The following is a 16,654-nucleotide window of genomic DNA, read 5'->3' on the forward strand; positions in this document are numbered from 1 at the left end:
GGGCACATACTAGGAGTTAGTAAGTATTTGTTGAATGAATGAATAAATGCATGGGGAGAGAGTCACTGGGGTTGACCACATTCCTTAAGAATCCACTTAACTCAAAAAAAAAAAAAAGATTGCCAGGTGCAGTGGTTCACACCTGTCATCCCAGCAACTTGGGAGGCTGAGGCAGGAGGATTGGTTGAGGCCAGGAATTTGAGACCAGCTTGGGCAACATAATGAGACCCTATCTCTACAAAAAATAAAAATAGTCAATCAGGCATGGTTGTGCACACTTACAGTCACACCTACTCGGGAGGCAGGAGGATTGCTTGAGTCCAGGAGGTGGAGGCTGCAGTGAGCCATGATCACACCATTGCACTGTTGCCTGGGTGATACAGTGAGATCCTGACTGTAAACAAAAAGACATATAGCCAAGCAGAGGAATGTTTTGAAACTGCAGACTGGAACTTCTCCCCGCTAATAACTCTGGCTCCTCATGATCCTGCGCTCCCAGATCAGATCCAGCCACAGGGACCTCTTGCTGCTTCCTAAACCAATCATGATCTTTCTCACTTCCAGGTTTGTGCCCAAGCTGTCCCCTCTGTTTGGCCTATCTTCTCTCTACCACCTCATTTGCTTGGTTAATTCCTTTTTCTTTTTCAAACAACACAGACATCACTTCCTCCAGGGAACCCTCCTGGGTTTCCCTTGCCAGGCCCATCTTCTTGTGCTCCTCTCTCCACAGCCCTCCCCACATTGAAGCTGTGACTGTGGTGTCTGTCTCCCTGAGAAATTCGAGGACAGGGCCTATAGCTCCTTGTAGCTATATTTCTGGCACCTGACCCTTTAGAGGCTTTCTGTATGAAGACACTTGTGCTCCCAGCATGAAATAAACCATCCAGGCTACAGGGAGCCCACGTGGGAGTGAGGGCAAGAGGTTCCTTTCTGCCTTTTTGGGGTCACAGCTCTATGGCTCCTCTCCCCGTGCCTTGGCTTGGCTGGTACACTCAGAGAGCTCTGTTCCTGCCAGGAGCTCCAAGGGGCCTGTGGACCAGTGGGAGCAGGGACATTTTGTAGAACTGAGGGTTCCAGGCTTGGGACACTTAGCCTCGAGACTGATGCAGGGACCTTGGGCTGGGAGGGTCCGACCAGTGTGCACCTCGGCCAGGATCCTTCTCTGACTCGGGTCCTGGAGGCGGGGATGACGTACCGCCACACGAGGCAGGTGCCTCTGCTCTTCAGGGCCGTAGATCCCTGGAGGCCGGAGCACACACGTCCGAAGAGCGCCTCCTCCTAGCACACAGGGAAGCATGGTCAGGGGCCAGGGGAGGAGCAGCCCATGGGAGAAGGAGAGAGAGGCCACCTCCGTCTCCTGGTCCTTACCTGGACAGGCTAGAGGGGAAGACCGGCCCAGGGGCTTCCTCGTTCAATTTGTTATTCTCTTAGTCATTCAACAGACACTATTCAGAGTCTCACTCCCACCTCCAACCCCCCTGCCCCCCACCCTGGATGGATGCTGTGAAGAATGTAAGGATGACCAAGAAATGGTCCCTGCCCTCCCCGTGCTCACAGTGCAGTCACAGAGGTAAGAGCCAGATGCAAACATGTGCACAGCCGGTCTGTTTACCAAGCACTCGGCAGAGTGATTTTCTTTGATGCCCCTTGAGTGTACTACTGTGCCCATTTTACAGATGCACATAGATGCACACACCCTCATGCCCTCTTTTTTCTTTTTCTTTCTTTCTTCTTCTTCTTCTTTTTTTTTTTTTTTTTTTTTTTTTTTTGAGATGGAATCTTGCTCTGCCGCCCAGGCTGCAGTGCAGTGGCGCGATCTTGGCGCATTGCAACCTCCGTCCCCAGGTTCAAGCAATTTTCCTGCCTCAGCCTCCCAAATAGCTGGAATTACAGGTGCCCACCACCATGCCTGGCTAATTTTTGTATTTTTAGTAGAGACGGGTTTTCACCATGTTGGCCAGGCTAGTCTTGAACTCCTGACCTCAGGTGATCCACCCACGTCGGCCTCCTGAAGTGCTAGGATTACAGACGTGAGCCACGGCACCCCGTCTTGTTCTCTCCTTTTTCTAATCATCAGTTGGATAAGGACCAGGAGAGGTCCTTATGTATAGATAAGGACTATATAATAGATGTCTAAGAGACAAGGACTCTCAGAGAGGTCCTTCTATGTTCCTGGTGCTCTGATACGTCAAGGTTGGAGATGTTATAATCCCTGCCTATGGAAAAAAAACACAGCTCAGAGAAGGGATGTGGTTTGCTTCTAGTCACACAGATCAGCACGGTGGAGCTGAGATGGGGACCTGAAGTCCACACCGTTTCCACTAATGCCCCTGCTTCTCAGCAGTAAGGCAAACAGTGAACCCTGTATTTTAGCCTATGCAGCCTTGGTTTCCTCACATGGAAAATGGGTGCTTTGAAAGTGTCAGCAGCTGCTACACTTTCCAATCAATGCAGAAAGGAAAGAGCCGGGGTCTGTACCCCTTTCACTGCTCTATCTCTGCGGAGCTCCCCAGACCCCGACAGAGCTCAATCTGGGGCTTCCCAAATTCTCCACTGGAGGCACCCAAATGGCAGAAGTGGGTGAACATGTCTCTCCTGGGGCGGTCTGGGGGTACAGTCTGGGGGTACATATGTCTGCCACAGACATATGTCAGTCTTGTCTTAACACCTACTACTAGCTGGGAGCAGTGGCTCACGCCTGTAATCCCAGCGCTTTGGGAGGCCAAGGCAGGAGGATTGCTTGAGCCCAGGAGTTCGAGACCAGCCTGGGCAACATAGAGAGACTGTCTCTACTATTTATTAAAAAAATAATAATAATACAAAAAACGCCTACAAAGTATTCAGTTTATCCTCATAATTCATGTTTAAGATTTTAAAAAATGTTCTTTTATTTTTATTGCCATATAGTAATTGTACATATTTGTGGGGTAAAGGGTGATGTTTTGGCTCTGAAGTTTAGAGCGCAAGGGACACCTAAGGTTTTTACCTCCATGAATACAGCGTGTAATGATCAAATCTGGGTAATGAGCATATCTATTAATACCACCTTAAACGTTATCATTTCTTTGTCTTGGGAACATTCACATCTACTGCCTGGGCAATAAAGTGAGACCCCATCTCTGACCAAAAAAAAAAAAAAATTAGCCAGGCACCATGGTGTGCACCTATAGTCCCAACGTTCTGGGAGGCTGGGGTGGGGGAATCGCTTGAATCCAAGAGTTTGAGGCTGCAGTGAGCCATGATAGCGCCACTGCACTTCAGCCTGGGCGACAGAGTGAGACCCTGTCTCAAAGAAAAAAAAAATCCACTCTTCTAGCCATTTGAAAATACACAATAAATAGTTGTTAATTATAGTCACTATATAGTGCTGTAGAACACTATAACTTTTTTTAAAAAAAAGATTTATAGAAAATATTTAAAATGACTTTTTTTTGTTTGTTTGTTTAAATAGAGTCTTGCTCTGTCGCCCAGGCTGGAGTGCAATGGCACAATCTCAGCTCACTGCAACCTCCGCCTCTTAGGTTCAAGTGATTCGCCTGCCTCAGCCTCCCGAGTAGCTGGGATTACAGGCATGTGCCACCATGCCCCACTAATTTTTGTGTATTTTTAGTAGAGGAGGGGTTTCGCTATGTTGGCCAGGCTGGTCTTGAACGCCTGACCTCAGGTGATCCACCTGCCTCAACCTCCCAAAGTGCTGGGATTACAGGCATGAGTCACTGCGCCCAGCCTAAAAGGACTTATTTAATTAATTATTTTCAGAGATAGGATCTCACTCTGTCACCCAGGCTGAAATGCAGTGGTGCCTCATGGCTGCCTGCATCCTCAACCTCCCGGGCTCAAGCAATTGGCCTACCTTAGTCTCCCAAGTGGATGGGACTACAGACTCATACCACCACACCCAGCTGTTTTTTTGTTTTGTTTTGTTTTGTTTTTTTAAATTTTTAATAGAGATAAGGTCTCCCTATGTTGCCCAAGCTGGTCTTGAACTCCTGAGCTCAAGCAATCCTCCCACCTCAGCCTCCCGAATTTCTGGGATTACAGGTGAGCCACCGTGCCCCACCTTAATTTTATAGATTAATTAACTTCCAGCCCCAATTTCTCAACTAAAATGGAGTCTCTTGGAAGAGGTTCCACTCTCCCTCCCAAGGAATGGAATCCCTGAGTGGGTCATCCTCCATGACTGCTTTCCTTTGGGGAACCCCTCCCCTCTGCATGAGGTCTTAGGGGGACCATCAGTCTAGAAGGAGGCCATGGAATGTTCTCACCCATGATGTCAAGAGGGGGACTCTTGACATCATTGACACCAGGACCTAAAATCCTAGGAGTGGAGTCACCCAGAGGAAACTGGTCATCAGTAACTGCCACCCAGGTCCCTGAAGCTGCCTTAACACTATCCTTTCCAAGCCCCAGTGGTTGTGTTTCTAGAGATCTATTTTCTAGAAGCTAGCCCACATCCTTAGTTCCCTTTCCTCCATAAATGAGCCAGGGCCAGTGTCTCTGGGTCATAACCAAATGCCCTGACTGCTACATCCTCTGAGCCCCTCACTTTACCTTGAGGCCTCGTGCAGTGGGTTAAATGGTGGCCCCTAAAAGATATGTCCATGCCTCCAAATCTGTGGATGTCATCTTAGTTGGAAAAAGGGTCATTGCAGATGTCACTGAGGATCTCAAGATGAGATCTTCCTGAGATATCCAGGGAGGCCCTCTATCCAATGACAAGTGTCCTTAAAAGACTCACAGAGAAGAGACAGATGGAAAAGAGGAGAAGGTGATGTGAAGGCGGAGGCAGGGGCTGGAGTGATGCAGCCACAAACCAAGTAATGCCTGGGGCCACCAGAAACTGGAAGAAACGAGGAAGGAGTGCAGGCCAGGCACGGTGGCTGTTGCCTGTAATCCTAGCACTTTGGGAGGCCAAGGTGGGTGGATCACCTGAAGTCAGGAGTTTGAGACTAGCCTGGCCAACTGGTGAAACCCCATCTCTACTAAAAATATAAAAATTAGCTGGGCATGGTGGCACATGTGTGTAATCCCAACTACTCAGGAGGCTGAGGCAGGAGAATTGCTTGAACCCAGGAGGCGGAGGTTGCAGTGAGCCAAGATCACGCCACTGCACTCCAGCCTGGGCAACAGAGTGAGACTCTGCCTCAAAGGAAAAAAAGAGGAAGGGCAGCCTACCTGAGCCTCCGGGAGTGCAGCCCAGCTGACACCTTGATTTCAGACTGGCCTCCGGGATGGTGAGGGAATAAATGATTGCCTTTTGTTCATTTGTTTTTGAGAGAGGGTCACTCTCACTGCCATCTTGACTTCCCTGGGCTCAGGTGATCCTCCCACCTCTGCCTCCCGAGTAGCTGGAAGTACAGGCGTGCACCACCACACCAGACGATTTTTGTATTTCTTTTGTGGAGACAGAGTTTTGCCATGTTGCCCGGGCTGGTCTTGAAATCCTGGGCTCAAGCAATCCTCCCATCTTGGCCTCACAAATTGCTGGGATTACAGGTGTCAGCCACCATTCCCGGCCCATTTCTGTTGTTTTAAGTCATCAAATTTGGGTGGCATCGTCTGTCATAGCAGCCACAGGATACTAACACACGCAGAGACAGAAGATGGGAGGACATAACTGCATTAACACTGAGCTAGGATCTGCATGTCTCAGGACTCTGCTTCCAGGACTACGCTGGAACTGCATTGAGTCAGAAAAACAGTCTCAGGAACCCGCTTGGATAGTAGGGAGTGGAAAAGACCCCAGGTGACTGCAGCTCGACTCCTGGAAGGCAGGTATCAGGTGAGCTTTCCTGTAAACAGCCTGCAGCTAATTTTAAACTCTGGGTCACCTGGGCATAGTAGGAGGCGGTCGGGTTGCAACTGACGTTGGCAGGCGGGGCATTGGACAGCTACTTCACGGAGGGCCAGGGTATCTATGACTCTCCTGACCATGGAAAGCTGCAGATGCTCATATAAATAATTCTTGGCTGGAGGATTAGGTGTCTAGAGTACAGGCTGCTGGGTTGGCCAGCAGAGGCCCCAGGTAGAGAAAATATTATTCAACTGCACAAGGTTGAAACCTCTGGGAGAGCAGCTGGATATTTCTACTGGGATCAGGGGTCTAGGCCTGACTGGCCCAGGGTGATGGAGAGTGGGGTGGGGGTTGGGGGATGGGGAAGATTTTAAGGAAAAGAGTCAGTGCTCAGGGACCTGCTCAGCTGGGGCTGCAGCGCTGCACAGTGATTAAGCCCCAGGCTCTGGTGTAAAACTCTCCCGGGGTTCAAATCCCATCTCTACCACCTAACAGCAGGGTGATATTGAGTGAGGTCAGTTCATCTGTCTGTTTTCTCACCTGTACATTGAGGATTATTATTATTATTATTATTATTATTGAGACGGAGTCTCGCTCTGTCACCTAGGCTGGAGTGCAATGGCACGATCTCGACTCACGCAACCTCCGCCCCACTGGGTTCAAGGGATTCTCCTGCCTCAGCCTCCCAAGTAGCTGGGACTACAGGGACGCACCACCATGCCCACCTAATTTTTTCATATTTTCAGTAGAGATGGGGTTTCACCACATTGGCTAGGCTGGTCTTAAACTCCTGACCTTGTGATCTGCTGCCTTGGCCTCCCAAAGTGCTGGGATTACAGGTGTGAGCCACTGCACCCAGTGAGGATTATAATTTTTAAGCCCCCCAACTCTCCAAATCCACTTGGCTCTCAAGTTCAGAGAGTTTTGATAGTGAAGGGAAACCAAGTTATCTGATTCTTTTTACTTTCTGAATTTTAGAAAGCTATATATATATATATATATAGTACAAAATATATATATTTTGTACAGACAGGGTTTTGCCATGTTCTCCAGGCTGGTCTTGAACTCCTAAACTCAAGCCATCCACCCACCTCTGCCTCCCAAAGTGCTGAGATTACAGGCGTGAGCCACCGCACCAGCCCAAGTAGTGATAATTTGGATAGCACGAAATTTATCTGAATAAATTTGGCTCTGAAGTTTAGAAAGCAAGGGATACCTATGGTTTTTACCTAAAAGGCGTGTTGTGAAGGGTTAATTTGACCTTTGCATATAAAGTTAGCAACCTGTGGGAGGAGAGTCCATGAAAAAATATGAGATAAAATTAAAATAAAGGGAAAAGTAGAATAAAGAATGGGGCCGGGTGCGGTGGCTCATGGACTCCCATGCCTATAATCCCAGCACTTTGGGAGGCCGAGGCAGGTGGATCACTTGAGGTCAGCAGTTCTAGACCAGCCTGACCAACATGGTGAAACCCCATCTCTACTAAAAATACAAAAATTAGCCAAGTGTGGTGGCATGCACCTGTAGTCCCAGCTACTTGGGAGGCTGAGGTAGGAGAATCGCTTGAACCCAGGAGGCGGAGGTTGCAGTGAGCCAAGATCATACCATTGCACTGCAGCCTGGGTGACAGAGCAAGACTCCTTCTCAAAGAAAAAAAAATAAGAGATTAAGAATTGTATTTTAAAGAAAAAAATAGCATGCAAAATAGGCCTGGCACGTAGTGTGCACTCAAGAAATATGGACTATTTGCATTCTATTATTACTCATCTATAACCAGAAGAGGCAATATAAAAAGGCAGCCAAGGCCAGGCATGGTGGCTTATGCCTGTAATCCCAGCATTTGGGAGTCCGAGGCAGGAAGATCACTTGAGGCCAGGAGTTTGAGACCAGCCTGGACGACATCGTGAGACCCCATCTCTACAAAAAAAACAGAAAATAAGCCTGGTGTGGTGGCACACACCTGCAGTTTCAGCCACCTGGGAGGCAGAGGCAGGAGGATTACTTAAGCCCAGGAGTTCGAGGCTGCAGTAAGCTATGATTGTGCCATTCCACTCCAGCCTGGGCAACAGAGCAAGACTCTATCTCTAGAACAAATAAATAAATAAGACGGCCAAGGTAGACTCTTCTGGGGAGTTATTGAAGCTCGAGCCTTTGGGCCTCTCCCTTGCAAGGCCCCTTCAAAGTGTTATATCTCATTCCACACTCATAATTTGGCACTCTTTTGTCTAAAGAGAGACCCTAAAGCTGGATCCACTCCTGTGCAGGAGGAAAGAGAGCCAGACCTGGGTTTGCTCAAGTCTCTTCACCACCTGACTGTGAGCTATGTCAGGGCAGACACTGGGCCTGACTTCTGGGCTGTATCCCTGGCAGGGTGTAGCCACACAGCAGGTGTTTAGAATGTGCTGCATGATGAATGGGCGAGACCCTGGGAAACCATCCTTTGGGAGGAAGGTGGGCCTCAGTCACACGTTAGCATGAATCACACAGGTATTTTGGACGAGGCAGCAGTGGGCAGGTGCATTTGATATAAGCAGAGCCCCATGATACTCACCTGGGAGAGGTGTCCCATTGGCCATGAGGGTCAATTGGTCGGCGATGGCTTTGGTTCGGGAGTAGTGGTCTATGTGCTGCCAGAGGCCGGGAAAAACAGAACCACCAGAGAGGGTCAGCAATGCTGCTGGCAATGCTTGCCCAGCCTGGCCCAACCCCAGGGCTGCACCTTCCCTTGGGACTCCCACTGGGATATGGCCAAGCCCTGAGCCCCATGGCCTTTCCTCTCCCCCGGGAGCCTCTTCCAGAGCCACAGGAGCAGAGGAGCATTGGGTTTGGAGCAGTAACAATGACTAGGGGCAGCCCAACTCAGGGAGACTCCTGCCAGCTCCAGACACCTGTCCTTGCAAGGCTGATGCTGGACACATGCTGGATGAATTACCTACACATGGCTCTTTTGTGTTCACATGGCATTTTCACATTGGTTAAATTATTTCCTGCTCTGCACAACCCAGTGGCAGTAGTGTTACCATGCTGGGATGAAGAAACAGAGGCTTTTCTGGGTGCAGTGGCTCATGCCTGTAATCCCAGCACTTTGGGAGGCCCAGGAGGGAGGATTGATTGAGCCCAGGAGTTTGAGACCAGCCTGGGCAACACAATGAAATCTGTATCCACTAAAAATACAAAAGTTAACTGGGCGTGGTAGTCCCAGCTACTGGGGAGGCTGAGGCAGGAAAATCACTTGAACCCGGGAGGTGGAGGTTGCATTTAGCTGAGATCCTGCCACTGCACTCCAGTCTGAGTGACAGAGCAAAGCAAGACCTTGTCTCAAAACAAAACAAAACAAAACAAAAACCACCTGTAATCCCAGCACTTTGGGAGGCTGAGGCTGGCAGATCATGAGGTCAGGAGATGGAGAACATCCTGGCCAACATGGTGAAACCCTGTCTCTACTAAAAATACAAAAATTGGCTGGTTGTGATGGTGTGCACCTCTAATCCCAGCTACTTGGGAGGCTGAGGCAGGAGAATCGCTTTAACCTGGGAGGTGGAGGTTGCAGTCAGCCAAAATCGCGCCACTGCACTCCAGCCTGGTGACAGAGTGAGACTCTGTCTCAATAAAAAGAAAAAAAGCCGGGTGCGGTGGCTCACGCCTGTAATCCCAGCACTCTGGGAGGCCGAGGCAGGCGGATCATGAGGTCAGGAGATACCGACCATCTTGGCTAAACAATGCAAACCCCTGTCTCTACTAAAATACAAAAATTACTGGCGAGGTGGCAGGCACCTGTAGTCCCAGCTACCGAGAGGCTGAGGCAGGAGAATGGTGAACTCGGGAGGGCGGCTTGCAGGAGCAGGAGATTGCACCACTGCATCTCCAGCCCAAGCAGGAAAGAGACTCCCCTGTCTCAAAAAAAAAAAAAAAAAAAAAAAAAAAAAAAAAAAGAAAAGAAAAAAAAAAGAAAAGAAAAAGAAAAAGTAAACAAAACAAAACAAAAAACAAAACAGAGGCTCAAAGAGCTTAAGTGATTTGCTCGGGGTCAGGGTCACATGGGTAGAATGTGGCCAGGTTGGGGAGTGCTGATGCCAGCCAGTTTTGGGGGCCCCTTCCTGCTAGGACGCATCCTGAGTTGTGAAACCAACCCTGCTTCCACCCATTCCTACCCTCTGAGCTGTAGGTCCCCGGTCCGCGGGCCCCGCCCACCTCTCCCGGAAGACAGGTACCTTGTCCAATGGGAAATATGGCACGGAGTCCTCATCGCCCTGCTCTATGGGCTTCCCGCCAAATGCAACGTTGACAGTGCTGGTATAGATGAGCCTCGGAACCCGCTGGCGAACACAGACTTCAGCAGCAGGTGCACATAGCAACAAATACACACACACATGTGCAAAGACACAGACACACACACGGGACACATGGGACACATGTGAGCATGGAGTCGGCTAAGGAGGTGCCATGCAGATCTCCACCAAGTTTTCAATGCACAACTTGGACCCCCCGGGACCCTCCCAGAATCTACAGCTGTTCAGGAGGTAAGAGTCTTCTGCCCTTAACTTAGGGTACAGGTCAAGTTCCTGCTCTGTGGGCCTTTGGGAGCCAGGCCTGCTCCTTATTCTTTCTCACTGTGGCTTGGACCCCTGGGCTACCTTGCCAGAGACAAGTCAGAAGAAGGTCTCACTGGATGGAGACATAGAAAAAGGCACTCTAGAATCAGAGACATATGGGATAAGGCAGGACATGCCCAGGCAGCCCACACATGGGTCTTTGATTTTGGTGCTTCAGCAACTTTTTATTGATTGATTGATTGATTGAGATGGAGTTTCACTCTTGTTGCCCAGGCTGGAGTGCAATGGCGCAATCTTGGCTCACCACAACCTCCGCCTCCCGTGTTCAAGTGATTCTCCTGCCTCAGCCTCCCCAGTAGCTGGGATTACAGGCATGTGCCACCATGCCCTGCTAATTTTGTATTTTTAGTAGAAACAGGGTTTCTCCATGTTGGTCAGGCTAGTCCCGAACCCCCGACCTCAGGTGATTCGCCTGCCTCGGCCTCCCAAAGTGCTGGGATTACAGGCATGAGCCACCACGCCCAGCCTTATTTATTTATTTTTAAATTTTATTTATTTATTTATTTTGAGACAGAGTTTTGCTCTTGTTACTCAGGCTGTAGAGCAGTGGTGCGATCTCGGCTCACTGCAACCTCTGCCTCTCAGATTCAAGCAATTCTCCTGCCTCAGCCTCCCAGGTAGCTGGGACTGCAGGCACCTGCCACCACGCCTGGCTATTTTTTTGTATTTTTAGTAGAGGTGGGGTTTCACCATTTTGGCCAGGCTGGTCTCGAACTCCTGACCTCAGGTGATCCACCCCTGTCGGCCTCACAAAGTGCTGGGATTATAGGTGTGAGCCACCGTGCCCAGCCAGCTTTGGAACTTTTCTTTTCCATCCCCTAAGCCCTCAGAGGTAACTCTGGTCCCCATGTTCCCAGACATGCTAAGACCACACTGACACACTCATGTGGGGCCCTGGGCAGGTCTGCAGTGCACAAGGGATGTGCTGCCCCCAGGCCCTCCCATTGATGGCAGGAGGGCCCCACCTCTGTCTCCCAGCCCTACACCCTGGGAGCCGGGCCTGTAGCAGGAGAAGGGAGAGAGGGCGAGATGCACAGCAGGTCATACCTGGTTCTGAGCACCTACCATCAATCACTAGTTTGGTGCCTCCGACATTTATAGACTCAATCTGCTCTTTCTGCAGCTAAAAGACAAGACAGGTGAGAAAGTCATGGTGCTACCCATGCCTTCTTGCTGAGGCTGGAAGGCTGCGCTTGGGGTCAGGTGGGACGGGGCAGCAGGATGTTCACCTCAGAGACAGGGATCCCGAAGGCCAACCTGGAGTGTGGGTGCCTGGCTCTGCCACCATCTTCCTGGGTGGCCAGGGAAGGTTCTGCCCCCACATCTGGCCCTCAGCAACCTTATCTGTAAAGTGAGGGCCAACCTCCTCCCCTGGGTGGTGGGCAGGACTCAATAAGACACTTGAGAGGACCTGGTACAATCCCTGGCACAGAAGACAGGCTCAGAACCTGCTCTCAAAGCCTCAGTTTCCCTATCTGTAAGGTGGACATGGTAATATGGGCTGGGCCCTCATGAGGGAGCTGGGGTGTGAAAAACAAAAACTAGGCGGCTATGAGGGCTCCTATGGGTCAGGGACAGGGCGAGAGCTTCCCGATCCACAATCTCATTTAATTCTCATCACACCAGGAGATGAGCTCCATGCTTATTTTTAAGCTATATTTATTATTATTATTTTTGAGATGGAGTTTAGCTCATGTTGTCCAGGGTGGAGTGCAGTGGTGCAGTCTTGGCTCACTGCAACCTCTGCCTCCCGGGTTCAAATGATTCTCCTGCCTCAGCCTCCCAAGTAGCTGGGATTACAGGCATGCACCACCATGCCCGGCTAATGTTTTTGTCTTTAGTAGAGATGGGGTTTCATCACGTGGGTCAGGATGGTCTCAAACTCCTGACCTCAGGTGATCCACCTGCCTTGGCCTCTCAAAGTGTTGGGATTACAGGCATGAGCCACTGCGTCCAGCCTATATTTATTCTCTTAAAAAATTTTGGCCAGGCGTGGTATCTCATGCCTGTAATCCCAGCACTTTGGGAGGTCAAGGCAGGTGGATCACTTGAGTTCAGGAGTTTGAGACCAGCCTGAGCAACATGGCAAAACCCCATCTCTACTAAAAATACAAAAATTAGCCAGGTGTGGTGGCGTGTGACTGTAATCTCAGCTACTCAGGATAATTGATTGAATCTGGGAGGTGGAGGCTGCAGTGAACCGAGATCGCACCACTGCACTCCAGCCTTGGAGACAGAGTGAAACTCTGTCTCATAAATAAATAAATAAATAAAAATAATAAAATTTACTTTTATTATTTTTAAATAGAGATGGGGTCTCATTATGTTGCCCAGACTGATCTTGAACTCCTGGGCTCAAGCAATCCTCCCTCCTTGGCCTCCCAAAGTGCTGGGATTACAGGTGTGAGCCACCATGCCTGGCTCTATATTTATTCTTGTTGCGGCTGTTTTTGTTTCATAGGCAACATGATCAAGGTTAAAAAGAATTCAAACAGCAAAATGGGTGTATGGTGAAAAAGAAGTTTCCCTCCCACTCCTGATTCCAAATCTTCCTTTTCCCTCCCCAGAGGCAGCCACTGTTAAATTTCCAGTGTTTCTCGAGATAATCTGTTCTCGTTAATATCAGCATATAAGCATGTGTGAGTACAGAAATAAACAGTTTCTTTAGCTTTTTTTGGAAACAAACAGGAGAATGCCAAACACTGCTTTGCACCTTGGAAACTGTTTTTTTAATCTGCACACTTTGAGTTACCTCTTTCTTTTGAATGGCTGCATAGAATTTGACTGTAAAACACAATTTATTTAAATAGTCCTCAACTGATGGGTTATTTCTGGTGTTTTGTTATTAAAAACAATGCTGCAAATACACAAATGAGTGTAATTTCTGAGGCAACGGGTGTATGTATGTTTTGGTGGATACTATTACATCGCTCTCTGAAGAGGTTGTGTTATTACTAATAGCAATATCCTCACTTTCCAGATGATGAAAGAGGATCAGAGAGGTTAAGTAAACTTGCCCTAGATAACACAGTTATGAAATGGCAGAACTGGGGCCGGGTGCAGTGGCTCATGCCTGTAATCCCAGCACTTTGGGAGGCCAAGGCAGGTAGATCACCTGAGGTCAGGAGTTTGAGACCAGCCTGGCCAACATGGTGAAATCTCGTTTCTACTAAAAATACAAAAATTAGCTGGGCGTGTTGGTGGTATCTGTAATCCCAGTTACTCAGGAGGCTGAGGCAGGAGAAGCACTTGAACCTGGGAGATGGAAGTTGCAGTGAGCTGAGATTGTGCCACTGCACTCCAGCCTGGGTGACAGAGTGAGACTCGGTCTCAAAAAAACAAAAACAAAAAACAAACCCAAATGGCCGAACTGGTATTTGGTCTCATGGATGCAGGATGCAGGGTGGGAGTAGCCCAAGTCCTTCCTACAGCAGGTGAAGCATGATAGGGAATGCATGGGCCTGAGGGCAGAGCCAGGACTGGAACCCTACTCTGTCTAACTCTAGGTGTTATGTGTGAGGAGCCCACCTTCTCAGCCCCAGACAGTCCATAGGAAGCCATGTGGAAGACACAGTCCACCCCTTTGAAGGCACGGTACAGGGCTTCTTCATCTCGGACGTCAGCCTGCACCAGAGGAAAGAGATGAGGGAAGGGGGTCCAAGTCCAAGGCAAGAGATAACACCTCTGCACCTTGCCTGCTCTCAGAGCTGGCCTCCTGACCCAGCCCAGGCTAAGCCTCTGTAGCATCAGGAAAGGCTGGTGGGGAAGGATTCACTAAATGATCCTACAGGGCACTGTGAGCATCATCCCCTGCTCATTCATCACACTCTCTAGGTCACAGGGGCTGTGCTAGGTTTATGTGTACTGTTTCATCAACTCCCAAAGAGACCCTGTGAAGTAGGTGTTAGTTACTATTGTCCCCTTTCTGTGACCACAGCTGCCCAGCTGGTAGCACTGGAGCCAGAGCTATAGCTCAAACAGTCTGGCTTCAGGGTCTGTGCCCCTAAACCCCACACCACAGGTTTCACATCAAACACTGGCTCCTGAGCATCACCACCACCCCAGTCTATTAAGACCCTTGTCCCTTGTACCTGGATGAACTCGGTTTCTGGGCACAGTTCCCACTGGGGTCTGCGGCGATCAAGCAGAATGACAGGAGTGCCACTCTTGGCCAGGTGGGATCCCAGGCTAAAGCCCAGGTAGCCTCCTCCTCCAGTCACCAGAACCTTCTGCCTGGCAACCTTTGTGGGTTTGGCTTGAGTCTTCTGCTGCGGCGCTGGTGTTGGGGTTGTTGTTGACTCTTTGGGTTTGGGCCCAGTCCCAGACCCCTGTCTGAGCCCAGGTCCTAGCTCTGGCTCAGGTGTAGACCCAGCTCCTGGCCCAGGTACCGATCCAGCTCCTGGCCCAGGTACTGACCCAGCTTCTGGCCCAGCTCCTAGGCCATGTCCCAACCCAGCTCCTAGACCGGATACAGACCCAGCTCCTGGCCCAGGTACAGACCCAGCTCCTAGACCAGGTCCAGAACCAGCTCCTGGCCCAAGTACAGACCCAGCTCCTGGCCCAGGTATAGACCCCACCCCTAGACCAGGTATAGACCCAGTTCCTGGCCCAGGTACAGACCCAGCTCCTAGACCAGGTATAGACCCAACTCCTGGTCCAGGTACTGACCCAGCTCCTGGCCCAGGTCCTAGACCTAGTCCAGTCCCTGAAATAGCACCAGGCCTCAGAGCAACACCAGAACCCGCCTGAGGTCCTGGAATAGCTTTGGGCCCCAGTCCCGGCCCTGGAATGGCACCAGGCTTTGGTGCAGGCCCTGACTCAGACCCTAAACCAGATCTTGGACCCGAAACCTCTCCACAGGCCTGGCAGACAGGGCAGCTCTTCTCACCCTGGGCTGCAAATTTGCAGGCCTCTGGGGAGGAGCCTGGGGGGTTGGACTTCATCCTCTACTGAGCCATGCAGACCCAGAAACCGACCACCTGTGGGAAAAAAGTAGAAGAAAGAATGCTCTAGAATCGTTTCACGTCACATAGATTATTAGACCTCTAGGACTGAGGGGAGCTCCAGGTGGAAATTAGAGACTTTCTGAGTTCCCAGGGAACCTGTCCCTTTCAGAATCTCAAGAATCTCTAGTGGGGGCCTGGTGCGGTGGCTCACATCTGTAATTCCAGCACTTTGGGAGGCCAAGGCGGGCGAATCACTTGAGGCCAGGAGTTGGAGACCAGCATGGCCAACATGGTGAAACCCTGTCTCTACTGAAAATGCAAAAATTAGCTGGGTGTGGTGGGGCACACCTGTAATCCCAGCTAGGAGACTGAAGCACAAGAATTGCTTGAACCCAGAAGGCAGAGGTTGCAGTGAGTTGAGATGGTGCCACTGCACCCCAGCCTGGGCAATAGAGTGAGACTCAACCTCAAAAAACAAACAAAAAAAGAAACGCCAGTGTGGCTGCTGTCCTCTGCACAGAGAGTCAGAGACAAGGCAGCCAAGACTTGGGTTTTAGAGCTAGGGAAATTGAGGCCCAAAGTCACACTGTGTGACTGAGGTTGACATAAAGCATTCCTGACTTCTCTACCAGTTTCTTAAAATTCCAGTTTCCATGGAGCACCGAAGGAAGACAGGGCAAATCATCCAGCGGGAACCTCACCAGAATGGGAGGTGGCTGCTTTCTGACTGGGGCGATGGGGAGGGCCTTCTGGAAGAGGAGGAAGAGAAAGAGGAGGAGGAGGAGAATCCACACGGATCCAAAAGGACTCTGCACCCTGGAAACTTGTACATGACTCCAAGTGCTGTGCCTGTCCCCACCCTGACACCTGCCGCCTCTGGTCCTCCCAGGTCCAACAGTAGTGTGGGTGGCTGGTACCACAGGGTCTGCCCAATCCCTCTGCAGGCTTTAGGGTCTGGTCTATGGTTCTAGGGGGACAGCACTGAAGATCCTGTTCTTTGCAGCCTCAGACTACTTATTTTCTCTGTCGCCCAGGCTGGAGTGCAGTGGCGCAATCATAGCTCACTGCAGCCTCAACCTTCCCTGTTCAAGTGATCCTCCCATTTTAGCCCCGAAGCAGCTGGGAATACAGGTGCATGCTACCATGCCTGGTAAGTTTTTGCATTTTCAGTAGAGATGGAGTTGTTCACCATGTTGGCCAGGCTGGTCTTGAACTCCTGACCTCAAGTGATCCTCCCACCTCAGCCTCCCAAAGTTCTGGAATTACAGGTGTGAGCCACCGTACCTGGCTCCCTAGATCTT

The 16,654-nt window shown here is 50.1% G+C and overlaps 1 protein-coding gene across 2 annotated transcripts in view; it reads right to left on the minus strand.

Annotated features, from left to right (window-relative positions):
• SDR42E2 (short chain dehydrogenase/reductase family 42E, member 2) overlaps positions 1–16,451 on the minus strand; it is a 30,149-nt gene extending 13,698 nt beyond the window's left edge. For both annotated transcript variants that reach the window (XM_031658402.1, XM_021931817.2), the window contains exons 1-6: positions 14,499–16,451; positions 13,936–14,031; positions 11,473–11,530; positions 10,006–10,124; positions 8,346–8,421; positions 1,196–1,278 (exon numbers count right to left, since the gene is read on the minus strand). In XM_031658402.1, the coding sequence (XP_031514262.1) occupies positions 1,196–1,278; positions 8,346–8,421; positions 10,006–10,124; positions 11,473–11,530; positions 13,936–14,031; positions 14,499–15,350 (1,284 nt within the window). In that variant the 5' untranslated portion in view covers positions 15,351–16,451. The remainder of the gene's footprint in view (positions 1–1,195; positions 1,279–8,345; positions 8,422–10,005; positions 10,125–11,472; positions 11,531–13,935; positions 14,032–14,498) is intronic.
• Positions 16,452–16,654: the final 203 nt, after the last annotated feature.

The sequence above is a fragment of the Papio anubis genome, chromosome 18, assembly GCF_008728515.1.
Source record: "Papio anubis isolate 15944 chromosome 18, Panubis1.0, whole genome shotgun sequence".
Taxonomy (NCBI): domain Eukaryota; kingdom Metazoa; phylum Chordata; class Mammalia; order Primates; family Cercopithecidae; genus Papio; species Papio anubis.